Consider the following 15,743-nt stretch of genomic DNA (forward strand, 5'->3'; position numbering starts at 1 on the left):
GACCACTGAGCGGCTGCAACGGACAAGAGTACAGAGGGGCTCTTGGATAGTCACCAAGAGACGAGAGTGAGGGAAACACTGGTCAATAGCTCGTAGACCACTTAGGAAGTCACTACAGATAAAGCAGGAGCAGATATACTCTAGGGCACAAAAGATGGTGACCAGCTTGGCAGTGAAAACACTGCAGCCATCCGGCAATGTTTGTGTTCATGATGATCTCTTAGAGTAAGAGCATAACTGACACAACCAGCAACCATCGAACCATCAGTATGCACAATGTCAGAGCCTTGAAACATGGCAAGGATTGAAAGAAAGCTGTGGTGGAGGGCCTCAGGAGGGACAGAGTCCTTCAGGCCCTGTGCCAAATTGAGCCGAAGGCATGGGCGGGGCTCACAGCATGAGGGTATACCCAGAGGGGCCAGTAAAAGAGGAGGAGGAGGAAAAACCTCAATCCCAGAGAGAAGAGCTCTGATGTGAACCATAACCGTACCCCCTGACTGGGGTTCCCATTCCAGAAGGTAGAAGACTGACTGAGGGAACAGAAGATGATAATTGGGATGCCCAGGCACACTACAAAAGAGAGTAGCATAAGCAGCCACTAATCGTTGGTGCTGGAACTGCAATGGAGGGTCACCTGTCTCCACAGGTATGCTGTTGACAGGGATTGTCTGGAAAGATCCAGTGATGAGTTCGATCCCGCTGTGAAGAATGGGATCCAGAACCGCAATGCAGAAGGAGATGCCGAACTGTAAGCCAGATTCCCATAATCTAGGCGAGACTGAATTAACACCTGGTACGGCCATACAAGGGTAGACCAATCAGCAGCCCAGCTCATGTGACTCCAGCAATGAAGAGCATTAAGATGCCACCAGCAAGTGTTTAAGCTGCTCAATATGAAGGAGCCAAGTCAACTGGGTATCAAAAACTGATGTGTGTGCGCATCACAGCAAGAGGCTCACCGTCAAGATAAAGCCGTGGCTCAGGGTGAACAGTGCATTGCCGGCAGAAATGCATAATGCAGGTCTTGGCAGCCAAAAACTGGAAGCCATGCACTACAACCCAAGGCTGCACCTTGCAGTTGGCACCCTGCAACTGCCATTCAGCAGCTGCAATGCCAGTGGAGCGAAAGTATAGGCTGGAGTCATCAGCAAACAAGGAAGCTGAGAGACATTCCCACCTCCACAGTGAGCCCATTAATTGCAATTAAAAAGAGGCAGAACCTTGTGGTACCCCATTCTCTGGAACTCAGGAGGAACTGTGGGAGGCCGCAACCTGCACACGGAAGGAACGAAGTGACAGAAAATTTTGTACGAAAATCAGAGTGGCCCCAGAAGATCCCAACCATAAAGCATAGAGAGGATGTGTTGTCACTGTCACATCGTATGCCTTCTACATGTCAAAAAAGACAGCGACCAGATGCTGACAACAGGCAAAGGCCTTACGGATGGCAGACTCCACGCACACCAGATTATCGGCGGCAGAGTGACCCTCACAGACTTATGGAACCCGCCCTCAGACGGAGCCAGAAGGCCCCAAGACTCAAGTGGCCAACTCAAACTCCGGCTCACCATGTGTTCAAGCAACTTGCAAAGAATGTTGGTGAGGCTAATAGAGTGGTAGCTGTCCACCTCCAGTGGGTTCTTACCAGCTTTCAACATGAGGATTACGTTGCTTTCCCGCCATTGCGACGGGAACTCACCCTCAACCCAGATACGGTTGAAAAGGTCTAGGAGGCATCGCTGGCAGTCCACTGAGAGGTGTGAGCATCTGACAGTGGATGTGATTGGGCCCGGGAGCCATATCAGGGCAAGCAGCTAAGGCACTTTGGAATTTCCACTCACTGAACGGAGCATTGCACGAATCAGGGTGGCGCATGTGAAATGAAAGGTTCCAATGTTCCAACTGCTCTTTCAGGGAGCAGAAGGCCAGTGAGTAATTCACAGAAGCGGAACGCTGAGCAAAATGCTCTGCTAGGCAGTTTGCAATTGTGTGAGTCAGTACAGACTGCTCCATTCAGTGAAACTACAGGTACACTGACAGGGGTCCGATAGCCATAGAGTCCCCAATCTTGACCCAAACCAGCAATGGAGAGGTACGGAGGCCAATGGTGGAGACATACCTTACCCAGCACTCCTGCTTGTGTTGGCAAATGAGATGGCGGGCTCACACATGGAGCCGTTTAAAGGCGATGAGGGAGTGCCAATGAGGGATGCCGCATGTGATACTGGAATGCCCGCCTGCAATCTTTAATTGCCTCAGTGATCTCGGGCGACCACCAAGGCACAGTCCACCACCAAGGGGACCGAGAGGAACAGGGACTAACAGATTCTGTGGCAGTAAAGATGCCGGTGGTGACCAAATGAACCACCACATCAATGGTGTCATTGGAAAGAGGCTCAATAGTGGAAATGGAGGTGAACAAGTCCCAGTCAGCCTTATTCATAGCCCATCTGCAGGAGTGCCCAGAAGAGTGACGCTGTGGCAGTGACAGAAAGATCAAAAAGTCTTCACTACCACACAAGTCATCATGCACACTACATTGGACAGATGGTAATAGGCCAGAGCTGCAGATCGAAAGGTCAATGGCTGACTATGTGCCATGCACCACACTGAAATGTGTGAAAGAACCAGTATTTAAATTAGAAAGGTTGAGCTGTGGCAATACTTGCTCAATGGTGCTGCCTCAGCCTGTGGCCACTGATGCACCCAACAGAGGGATATGGGCATTTAAGCTGCCCAGTAACAAAAAAGGTAGCGGCAACTGGGCTATCAGTGCAGCCAAGACATGCTGCAGGACATCATCTGGTGGGAGATAGAGGCTGCAGACAGTAATAGCCCGAGGCATCCACACCTGAGCAGTGACAGCCTCTAAAGGTGTTTGTAGAGGGACAGACTCGCTGTGAAGAGAGTGAAGGGCATAGATGCAGACACCACCAGATACCCTCTCAGAAGCTGCCCAGTCCTCATAATAACCCCGATAGTCACGGAGGATGGGGCTTCACATTGCCAGAAACCAAGTTTCTGGAAGAGCAATGCAGAGGAAAGGGTGAAAGCTGAGAAGTTGATGGAGCTCAGCAAGATGGTGGAAAAAACTGCTGCAGTTCCACTGGAGAATGACATTGTCCATGGCCAGGAAAGTCGTGAAGGGATCAAGGAGACATTACACCACTGGGTCACCTGCTGCCACCAATTGAGTACTGACAGTAGCGACATCCATCATGTCTCAGGGACTGGCGAGATCTAGGTCCTCAGTGGACACCAGAATTTCCAGCGCATCCTCAGATGGAGAGCTTAATGGTAGTGGTGGAGTAGGTGCCACTGCAATTTCCTTGGTCTTAGGGGGCTTCGATTTAAATTTCTCATGCTGTTCCTTTGGTTGCCCTTCGTAGGAGGGCTTCTTTGATTCAGTCTCCCTGACTGAAGAGGACCGCAAAGCCCTACGACCATCTACCTGGGGCTTCTTCAGCCCCTGGCAGGTGTCTGGTTTGCCACTGGCAAGAACCTGGGAAGGGAGTGACCCATGGGATCCCTTCCTAGCGAGAGGAGCCAAAGAAGACTTCCACTTCTCTGGCTTAGAAGTGGGGACTGGTGTCCCCAATGGTTGTGGGTTGGAGGTGGGTGGGGGGTGCTGCTCCAGAGGTATGTGGTGCAAGAGCAACCAACAGGGAGGGAAGTGCCCCCACCATCAAGGGGGCAGGTGTGGTCCTTCGGCTCCGACATAACTGTATGTGGTGCAACAGGTGGCGCCGTAACAGGAATGACAGTAGCAGCATAAGATGACATGCACATGGAATGAAGCTGTTCAAATTTCCATTTAGCCTTAGTGTAGTGTAGGTCACTCTGTCCAGGGTCTTTTATTCCATTATTTTCCATCCCTTCTGTAGAATCTTAACCAGTGAGCAAGCATGGTGGTGCTCTCTGCAGTTCACACAGATGGGAGGCAGGGCACATGGAATTTTGGGATGGGATGGACGACCACAATCGCAACATGTGATGCTGCAAGCACAGCGGAAAGAAATATGGCTGAACTTCCAACACTTGAAGCACCACATCAGAGGAGGGATATAGGGCTTGACAGCACAGCAGTAGACTATCACCTTCGCCTTCTCGGGTAATGTGTGACCCTCTAAGGCCAACATGGAGGCACCAGTGGCAACCTGATTAACCCTCTGACGCGCCGAATGAAATGGACACCTCATCTCTCTGAGTTGGCATGCACCTCGTCATCTGGCTGTAAAAGAAGGTCCATGTGGCAGATAATGCACTGGACCATATTTAAACTTTTATGGGGCATGATAGTAACAAACATACCAGGCTTCTTACGAGCGAGTAATGCCTGTGACTGGGCAGAGGACACTGTTTTTAATCAAGACTGACCCTGACCACATTTCTGACAAGCCCTCCACCTTCTGGACTTGTCCTCTAAATGCTCTACAAAGAACAGAGGCTTTGTGGACACAAAGGATTTCCCATCAGCTCTCTTACAGACTAGATACTGGGGCAAATACGTGTCACTGTCATTCATAGCCTTTCGTTCCTCCCATGGTGTGGCCAGGGGGGGAATGATTTGGGGGGTCATACATGTTTGCACTAAAGTGAGCCCTCTAATGCTTAGGGACTGCTGGTGGTTGGCCACCAGCAAGAGAAGATGTGCCACACTTCATTGGATGTCATCAGCCCTGATGCCACCTTCTCCAACCAAGGGCCCTCCCCTCAGGCACCACCCAGCCACAGCAAGGGCCACCTGGCAGGTGGGGAGTTCAGGGTGCAGGCATCAGTAGAGCAATCCTTGTGTTGTCAGGGGGCTACAACCAACAGGGTACATGGCGACCCCACCACAACGGACTGGCTACCGTGCATGGTCGTTATCAGCACAGAAAACGACACTGCTGAGTATATGGCGAAAATCGCACCCAGGAATTTATCCTTGCCCAAGAGATGGAGAGTGAGGGGGGACTGCAATGCAACAACGAGTAAGCTGGCTGAAGGTCTCAATGCACGAGGGATACAATGCACTAAGTAAGGTGCCCTTACCCAATTGGCTCGCTCTTTGGTATAATTTTGAAATATGGTGGTCAAAGCCAAGAGGGGACCACCACATAAGTGCCAAAATGTTTGAGACTCCTTTTTGTCACCTCTTACAACAGGCAGAAATACCACGGGCCTATTCTTACCCCTTAACCCACAGGGGGCGAGATGTTCTCTCTGATCTGTGAGTCAGTAGAGCAGGTTTAAGAACCTAGCAAACAAATTTATCACCAGCATAAAAACACACAAATTTCTTTACAGGGCGACATTGGTCTGACAAAAAACATGAAAAGCTGAAGAGTCTAGAATAGAAGCCAAGAAATTGGCTTAGAAAATCCTGCATTAAAAGATAGAACACACAAAACACACAAAAATTTTACACTACTATACAGTAATGTGACCAGATTGCTTCTATTCCAGTGAATGCCTAGCACTGAGTTATGAATCACACAAACCAGAAATACTAGAAGAATCTTAGAGTTTGTGCCTAACAACAAGCAAACAAGACTAGAAATTAAGAAGTAATGATGACATATGTCAAAATATAGAAATAATGAACAGGAACACACTGTAGCATTACATGAGTATGTCCCATATAGTCTGATCTACTTTGCATCACTTGAGTGTAGGGGAATCTAAACCAGTAGTGACCCATGACGTCATATCAACTTCAGATTTTGTTTTATACATGTCATTCATTTCTAAATTTTATTGATTATCTACAGAGTAAAGAATTTAATTATGTGCAACATTTAACAGGTAACGAGTTTTAATGAGATCAATATAAATATGTATAGCAAATAAACGTGTTGCATTATGCACGATAAGTTCTCTCTTTGTAAGAACAAAAACTTCCGTGTTGCTCGAGTGCGAGACCAAGTATTCGTCGAGCACAGATCTGCTGTAACTTTCACTAATGGGCATAGAACTTAATTTACAACCCACAGTTGATTTAAAACTTATTCTACCGAACCATGGAACAACTTTGGATTAAACAAATCGTGCGTGAATTCTCAAATATCGGTGCAGAGTTCAAGATACTTGGTTAGATATCGGGCATTATCGTCGCGTGTGCAATTCAGTAACATTTTCCACAGTTTATGAACATTAGCTTGATAACAACTATCTAAGACATATGAGCGGCATAGTAATCGTCTTCATGCTTAAAGCACGCACGAAGCGATTTATTGTCATGATATGACAAATATTAATCATTGCATAGTCAGCTTGTTGATAGATTGCTTAGCTTTGAGAATGTCCGTACTTCAGTCAGCAGTCTTCTCAAACCAAAGTCATGAACCACCACACACATGCCCCTTCTCACTACATTTCTGCATTGGAACCTGAGATATAGCCGCAGTATGAAGAAGGAAGAAAGTAGAGGAAAGATCAGCGAAAGAAATGGAGCAAAAAGAGAAGGGGAGGTCACAACACACTTTTGGTCATTGATACATGACAAAATCACAGCAGGATGACAAAACATGTTATTGGCTATCTGGTAAAATAACTTAACAATCTGGGTCTCAGAAATACTTAATAAAATACAGAATCAGAAACATTTTCATAATGAAAGAGTCAAATTTTGAAGGAAGCAGTAAGAACAGGTGTGAGAAAGTGAAAAAAACTATAACACAGAAGGGGAAAAATAAAACATTGGAGGAAAAGGAAATTGTAACATAGTCAAGCTAGGCAAAACAAAAGGTGGAAAAAAATTTAAACCCTGACAACAGAACTGGCTTTTGAAACTATTTTAGTTTAATGATTGAACCACAAGTGAATGCTTTTTTCTTTTAACACACTGTAAACTTTATTGTTCCCCTCCCCCCTTCCCAGATGGTAAGTACCTCTGGTTAGGAACCATTGCTGTAAGTGGTGTTCTATCTAGCAATAAAAAATGCCACATACCTGACAAGTGTTGGCAATGTCTCATTCAGGGGCCAAGGCTCCCAAGGATTCAGGACTGGTGGCAACACAGGCAGACACTGTGTCGCGGCATTCACATCTACTGGTTCCAATCTGTAGACAGAATTTCATCATCTATACTTACATCCCGTACTAAATTTATTTTTACTCAGTAATAACATTAGTAACTGTTTTCTACTTAGTCATAGTGGATAATTAACTTCATGCAGCTCATTTATTCATTAGATCAAGACTACTTTCAAGCTGCAAAAAGCACCATCACAATTACATATACGAGGTGCATATGCAGAAAAGAAAAACATGTTCCCAGATTTCAGTTAATATACACTTTTTCTGGGTGAAAAAATGAAAGAGGAAAGGGAGGAACAAAGAAAAGAAGAGAAGAATTCTCAAATGCCACAGCAGAGAAGAGGGTAAAGAGAAGAATCAAGGGAAAGGAAAAACTTTCCAGTATAGAGAAAGAAGAGGAACCACATCTTACAGTCAAGTGTCCAGCTCCGGATGTACGCATAAAACATACTCCTAAAGAGTGGGAGAGGGATGTGGAAAGGGAAGGTATGCAGCCCAGAACAGAAAGATTGCTGCACTAGCTTAGGGATCCATGCTCATCACGCACTTATTTACATAAGATTTGTGGACCCGGAGGGGGGCAGGAGGGGGGGGGGAGGTGTCCATTACTGTAGGGCAGCTACAGTATGCCTGTACTTATTATAGATATAAGAAACACTAACTCAAGGGCTATCCTAAACAGTACACCTCAACTCTTGTCAGTAGAACCCAAGATATGACCTGCTGAAAAATTGCAATTTTGTGCATAATTTTTTGGAACATACTGGCATGATGCATGGACTGAAATCACTATATCACTATTCAATGCTAATGCAATTGCTTTGTGTCTAAAGGCTACCCCTCTGCATTATGTACCCTCATTACTGAAATGACTGCATTCACACAATGAAAAATCCAGTATGGAAAAAAAAGATGCAAAGTCACAGATAGGGGGAAAAAAGTGGTCAGAGAAAGCTTTCAATCAAATGGGCCTTTTACCATGTCTCACTAATCCTATTTGTCTTATGAAGGTACTGTACCTTACAAATTGGTGACCTGGCACATTCTGCCACGTTGTAAGATCTGCCACTGGCTGCAGCCTGGAAAGTTGCACATTAGCAGTTTTTAGACAGTTTAAGACCAGAAGTACCAAAACAAACTTACAAAAGGAAGCCACAAACAATTAAGATTTCATTTGCCTCAGAACATTTTAAAAGAAAGTGTCAATTTATCTATCAGAAAGCTATTAGTACTTAGCTTACAGTCCAGTCTTAACACTGGATGTTTCCAACTTTTATTCCCTGCAGTAGTCAAACTGTGCTTTCCATTAATTTTCGTCTATGCCACCAACCCTTTAACTGTTACAGTAAGTTGGTAAAGAACATGCTAAGTTTACAGAAAACTACCTGACAATGTTTACTGTTCCTGGGTTCAAAATATAATCTTGATGATGTGCTTCTTGGGCTGGCCTTTCATTCTGTTGCTGCATTTTATGATGACACTGCAAATAATACAAATGAAATATTACTTGTCAAAGCCATCAGTCTCTCTGCAATAACCAATCTCAATCATGTAACAGGTGACTGCAAAAGTGGAGTACAAAGCAATGCACAACATTATGTGTATATAAGTTTCTTGACAGCTGGAATCACTTGCTCATTGCAATATTATTAAATTAGATCATGATCAGAGAGAGAGAGAGAGAGAGAGAGAGAGAGAGAGAGAGAGAGATATTGCAACTCCAAAAGGTTAAGAAAATAGTGTTATTTGTGTCCACGAAGTCAGCTGGAATTCATATACTTTCTCGAAAGAAATTAATTGGAAGTGATTGAGTGAGTGTAAAAAATTGTGTAGGCCTGGTGAGCACAAAGCACGCTGTTCATATGTAGAATGGGGAAGATGCGTGATCCAAGTTTGACTGAGCACATATTTTGATGGCCTGGAGGCTTGGCATAAGCATTTCAGAAACTGCAGGACTTGTCAGGTGTTCCGAGATGTGCTGTGGTGGTTCAACATGTGGTGAAATCACAGTGGTCTCCTTTTGTTTTAGGGTGCGAAAACAACTATGGTCATACACACCCATGTTAAAGCCATAGTACACAAAGAAAAAAAAATGAGTTAAACATCCACACGTTAAGCCCAATCGACAGGACAGACAGCTAAAAATGTCCAAAAAAATATTCCACAGAGAAGTGAAAGTCCTGAACTAAAGACTAAATGTCCTTCGCCATATTGCTACAATGTACAAAAAGTGAAACACAGTCAACAGCCCAGATGTCATTTGCTAAAATCACCGGGTAATCATACAGGAAACCTAAATGAGAATGCAAGTGGTTAAAAAAGGGCAGTCAATCACAAAATGGCGAACCACCAAAGATTGATGACAATGAGCGCAAAGAAGTGGGAGAGCACTTGAGCATTACTTAACAGATGGTGAAGGCTAAAAAATAACAGTGCCCAATACACAATCTAGCTAGAATGATCTCACAATAAGAGGGCTGAGAGAAGGTCATCAAAGCTGGTGGGAGAGGTTTAATTTCCTGGAGCTTGCTCCCATGAAGGGAAGACCAGTGCTGATGCCAAAGTGACACCACCTGTTGACAGACAGCAAACGAGATGATCAGAGGGAATGAAAGAATTAGCGAGCCGAGGAATGAGGACTGCAGCCTTGTTTCAAAACCAAAATAAACTTCACAGTGGTTCAATGAAGAGTGAGCAAATGACAGCTTTCCTGCATCTGTTGCAATAAGGGATGGACACTGTACAGCACAGAGACTCTGAAGGGCACTGAGTGTGAGTAGACAATGCAATTGAACAGCATGTGTCACCGGATGCACTGTGGGGCCTGATGCATGGCAAAGAGTTCTGCTGTAAATACCGAGCAGCGTTTCGGAAGCAGATACCGAGAAATGTCTGTGCCAATGACAAAGGCACACCCGACATCTTGGTCAGTCCAAGATCTGTCAGTGTACAGAAAGGTACTATCATGAAGTTCTGTGTTAATGTCATGAAAGTTACAGCAATAGTGAGGCTGGAGTAGTGTCCTTAGAAAGCAAATGAAGGACGAGGTGAACATGGGCCGCCGCCACAAAGCCAAAATGGTGAAGGGTTCACACCCTCAGGAAAGTGGAGCTAGTGTGAAGTTCAGCTGCCAGATCAAGACCCAAAAGTGAACTCCAAGAGGTAACAAGAGGGACATGCTCCATACTGGCAATCAAAGGAGTCATCCAAGGAGGTTGTATAGGATTGTGGCCATGTATTGGTAGACAAGTAGAAAGTATTTGCAGTATGACAGCAGCAATTCAGCAGTTTCTGCATCCAGACTCTCAACCAGACTAGTGTAAAAGGTGCCAGTGGCCAAAGAGATGCCACAATGGTGGATAGTATTAAGACAGTAAGAGAAATGGATAAACAAAAAACCCAGTCTAGTTTTGAACGGAGAAGGTACCTGTACAAACAGAGGAGGGTGGTCCAATCAACTCCTCAGGAAGTACCACGGAGGACAAGTAGGACATTGAGGGACTGCATAAAGTGGACTACCAAGTAAGATACATGGGAGGACCATGTAGTTTCAACAAACATGAGAGCAACAGGCCCAAGACCTAAAGACTGTGGAAGAAACCAGTTGCACTGCCAGAAATTCATATAAGCGATTTTGTCAGCAGAAAAGCAAAAGCCATTGGCAATGCTCCACAAATAAAGGCAAATTGCTGAAGACACCACTCAAGGAGAGGAGTTTGTGGAGAACTGCTATAGATAGAAAATCAACAAAAAGGTAGCCAGAGACTGCCGGCAGGAGGTAGGCCATAATAGCAAAGAGGACAGAACCCCCAGGCACACAGCTTTCTCGGACAAAGATGTCCGACATGGCAGAACAAACACATACCTTGAAAACTCTTGTCTTAAAAAAGTCCTGAGTAAATGGGGCTGCAGACACAGAAGCCCCATATGTAAAGATATGGAGGATACCAGTTCTCCAGCAGGTGTCATGCTTTCTTCAAATCTAAACAAATGCCAGCCTGGTATTTCTGCGGAACACTCTCCATGACACGGGTTGATAAAGTGACAAGGTGGTCATCTGCAGAATGGTGCACTCTGCATTTAGACTGGAATCAAGGTGGAATTGCATCCAGACATCAATGGGTTGTAAGATGGGCAGACCGGTAACACAGGATAAACGAACTGTGGCGGAACTAATAATAGACTTTAATGCTGGGCAGAGTACAAGTGGGTCCGAACACAAAGTGCACCAAATGCTCCTATGCAGCTCACAACCCCACACGTGCCCACGATATCACCACGATATCACCACGATATCACCACGATATCACCACGATATCACCACGATATCACCACGATATCACCACGATATCACCACGATATCACCACGATATCACCACGATATCACCACGATATCACCACGATATCACCACGATATCACCACGATATCACCACGATATCACCACGATATCACCACGATATCACCACGATATCACCACGATATCACCACGATATCACCACGATATCACCACGATATCACCACGATATCACCACGATATCACCACGATATCACCACGATATCACAAACTCCGACTGAAATGGGCACATGGCTATTGGCACTGGACACTGGCAGTGTGGCAGAGTGTTCCACAGCCTGATGAATCCCGATACCTCCATCTTGCCAATGGTACGATGCAAATCTGTTGTCTTCCAGGGCAACAGCTCCTTTGACCCTGTACTGCGGAACAGAAACAAGTGGGCAGCAGCTCCGCTGTGCTCTAGGGAACGTTCACATTGGCATCCATAGGTCCATTTGAAATTGTGAAAGGCATCGTGATGGCCAAAGTGTATTGCAAACTGGCTGTGGATAATGTGTTTCCTGATTTTTTCATTTTTCAAGATAATGCACCACATTACAAGGCCAGGAATGTGATGAAGTGGTTCGAGGAACACTGTGAGATCCCATTGATGTGGTGAGGCCCAAGCTTGTCGTATCTGAACCATATTTAACACATCAGGGATATAATTGGACATGGAATCATAGCTCATTGGCCCCCTCCACACAATATATGAGAATTAGGTGACATATGAACCTAGAAAAGCTGCTCAAAGTTATTTCCATGCTGTCCTAGGAAAACATTGCAACTTTTCAACACTGATTTAGAAATTTTGTTTCAAATCTTCTGGGACTGTATCATAAGCTGACTATTTGTTCCTTTAAATGCTAAACATGATCAATCTTGATGCAATAAACATTTTTTTTAGTATACCCTAGAATGAAAGATCCATGGAAGTGATATGGGAAGCTGTGGCCATTCATTAGTACCCCATCTGCAAATCCATTCACTGAACTTTTCATTTAAGAAGTCCCTCACAATAACTTCATAATGCAAAGATACTCCATTTTGGTGCCATAGCACCTCTTCTGAAACTGTCTGCATATGATGCAAAAGTGGACTACTTTCCAATTTAACAACATTTCTTGATGGATATCAATGTAATTTACAGATCTGATAGTACAAGTAAAACATACAGCCTGACTGGCTCACTACTGAAAATCCCTGCAATTCACTTTAAAAGTTGCTTTGCACCTCTAGAGAATGCTTTTGTAAAAAATGGGACTGGATAACTACTAATTCAGATGGATGCTGCCACTTTGCTGGCTAGGAATGTGGGGGAGAGAGGCGGTACAGGCTGGACACACAATGAACGTGAGTCAGAGCCACTGCCATGTGACATGTGTTGGTGATATTGGTTGGGAACAGTTGACAGGATAGAGAAAAGTGAAACTGTTGTAGAGGGTGTGGCAACAGTGAATTAATGGTGACTGAAGACGAGACAGTTGAAGTGAAGGATGTGCTGCAAGGATAACTCCCATCCATGTAGCACAGAAAAGCTGGTGGTGATGGAAGCATGCTGATTGCCCAAGTTGTTAGGGAGTCATAGAACTCTAGCACGTTGTGCTCAGATGCATGTTGTGCCACTGGGTGGTAAACTAAGTTCTCGGCCAGAGTTTGAAAGACATTCATTCTGGTTGGCAGGTGGTTGTCATACCGATTAAAAAAGGTGTGCAACAATTTAAGCAGAGGTGGTATATGAAATGGCTGCCTTTGATGAGGTAGGATAAGCCTGACAGGTCTGGAGTAGGGAATGCTGGGTGCATGGACTGGGTAACTGGAAATGATTTGGATTTGTTTTTAAACTTTCCATTGTCTACTGCAACTACTTCACAAGATAAGTGGAAAAATATTTTTATCGCTGCATATTATTCTCCTCTCAGGGCAAGTGTAACTTCAAGTTGGTGGTGTTCTGAATGTAAATATATATGAATGCTAATGTCTTCGAATTGTTCCCAATTCACAACAAAGTCTGTAGGAGAGGAAATTTAGTATCTTGTGGGGCTGTGAGCATGCTTACTCGTTTAAACAGTTGCCTATATTAAGATTTAGGATGATCACCAGATATCTTTGTAGCACACTTCTGTGAAATGAATACCTTGCATCTGTCAAGAATTGCCCTGCAAAATCATTTCTTATGACCCAATGAACAGTTGCATGCAAAGTACGCAATTTTCTGACACTGAAGTCAGGAATTATATGAAGTATTGAACGAAAGTATTTGGAAAGCGCTACAGTATATAATCTCAATTTCACGCTCTTAATACAGGCAAAAAGAATGTTCGGAAATACAGAAGCGTCCGATCCCGCCCGTCGGCTTTGACCCATGACGTCACAAATATGGCGGAAACGACCATAAACCACGATTCCAATATGGCGCATATAAAGTCGTTACGTACACGTTATGAGGACGAAAATACATCGAAAAACACACACTTTCCACAAAAAGCCTAATGACACTAACGGGGCAAGCGCGGGAAATACGGTGTTTTTAGGTGGTGGCAAACTAAATATAAACAAATTTAGACACCCACCCCCATACAAAACCACACAAAACGACGAAAAAACCGACGTCACAAAACTCACTAAATATCATCTGGAATCGGACACTTCCCTTGACCTATAGGTCAACAGCAGCTCCCGATCCCATAAATTAGGATCAAATACTTCCCTTGGCCTATGTAGCTCAAAAACATCTCCCAATACCAATATCAACATACATAGTCACACATTGGGATCGAACACTTCTCTTGACATGCGCACTGTTAATTTTATCTGTCATATCCATTCCTGAACAAAAACAACAACCAAATCATTTACTAAAATTACCACACGATGTACAGCGAACAAAACTAAATTAACCTTCACACAAAATCGTAAACTCACTGAAACAAATTCTATTACAAACACGGCCGACACTAACAATTCTGGAAAATGAGCAAAAGCAAACTGAGCCCATTACACCATACAAACGAAAACCCAGAACATACCACCAGAGAGCACAACAAACACGAAGACGTCTACAAACACGCCGCGCTCACAAACCATTCTCCGCGGCGTCATGACGTCACACAACTCTTACGTCACAGGTCAAAGCCGACGCGTGGGATCGGACGCTTATGTCGACCCGAATTATCAACAAACAGTCGTTCAACTCTATAAACACTGTGTACATTACAGGAATATCAGCGGACCATGTAATTGTTGAGTGACGAGAAAAAATACACGATTTCCATGTGCATATGCTATCACATACCAGTATCTGCAATTAATCCTAAAACTTTCGTTTTTTCAATTGCAACCTTTGAAGTTATGTTTAGCCGTTATATAGTCTAAATGGATGCTCGAGCCACTGCTTCCAGAGGCTCCTTCCCCCCCCCCCCCCCCCCCCCCCCCCCCCCGCTTGCGGCATATATATGTTGTGTTGAAAGATGTGTAGCGTAGCCCGAGGTCTAGGTTACGCTGAAAGCTAATTTAGTTATCAGTTGGTGTAATAGATGAATGTGAATCTCAAAGGTTGTAGTGACAAATTGTAATATTGTCTTAATGTTAACCATTAAGTTACATTTAAACGCATTTTTCCATCATAAAAAATAGAATTGGAAGATAAATTCAGAAGGCATTGGGCAACGAACAAGCCTCCGACCTCTACCCCCCCTCCCCCCTTTTCCTTTATGCCGAATGTATTGTGATGCAAATTACAACAATTTCACTGGATGCACAAAGACTTCCATGCACTTTCTGGGCTACGAAAAATCACGTCCAGTGACCAGTTTCGCGTTTGGAATGCTTTGGTAGTTTCTCCATACTTAATGTATTTGGAGGGTGGAGAAAACATGCTCGATTTAAGAGACTTAAAAGGTGACGATGAATCAGATTACGTTTAATTTAAAACGTGTACTGGACTATAGAAAACTTTACAAATACTTTCTGCTATTATTATTGCGGCTTCTGTGTTTTAACACAGATCGAGCATTAAGCTTCAACCTTGTTTAAACTGTGTCAACTTCTATTTTGAAACACCAACACGAGCCTATTTTCATTACAGTCACAGCTATGGCTATTTACGGCTTACTCTAGCTAAAATAAATATGCGACCTGCGTTAGTTGGGACATCTTAAGGGACTAAATGTAATTTAGAAATCCTTTGTAATAACTCGCATCCATAAATCCTAATTTATATTATTAATTACAAGGAAGTGTGTCACATTTGGCTGTGGCAGCTTAATCGTCAATGTTTACTCCACATGAATCTGAGCGGCCTGATGGACCGACAGAACTTTTGTCTATTTCCTACATAACATGTTTCCGCAGAAGCTTACAAATAACTTTAATGCATTTTTAACT

At 44.1% G+C, this 15,743-nt stretch overlaps 1 protein-coding gene across 1 annotated transcript in view; it reads right to left on the reverse strand.

Annotated features, from left to right (window-relative positions):
- Positions 1-14,347, reverse strand: part of LOC126291587 (uncharacterized) — a 121,435-nt gene extending 107,088 nt beyond the window's left edge. The window contains exons 1-4 of the mRNA XM_049985120.1: positions 14,283-14,347; positions 8,406-8,500; positions 8,040-8,099; positions 6,934-7,044 (exon numbers count right to left, since the gene is read on the reverse strand). Of these exons, the coding sequence (XP_049841077.1) occupies positions 6,934-7,044; positions 8,040-8,099; positions 8,406-8,488 (254 nt within the window). The 5' untranslated portion in view covers positions 8,489-8,500; positions 14,283-14,347. The remainder of the gene's footprint in view (positions 1-6,933; positions 7,045-8,039; positions 8,100-8,405; positions 8,501-14,282) is intronic.
- Between the last annotated feature and the right edge of the window lie 1,396 nt (positions 14,348-15,743).

The sequence above is a fragment of the Schistocerca gregaria genome, chromosome 9 (genome assembly GCF_023897955.1).
Source record: "Schistocerca gregaria isolate iqSchGreg1 chromosome 9, iqSchGreg1.2, whole genome shotgun sequence".
In the NCBI taxonomy this organism is placed as follows: Eukaryota; Metazoa; Arthropoda; class Insecta; order Orthoptera; family Acrididae; genus Schistocerca; species Schistocerca gregaria.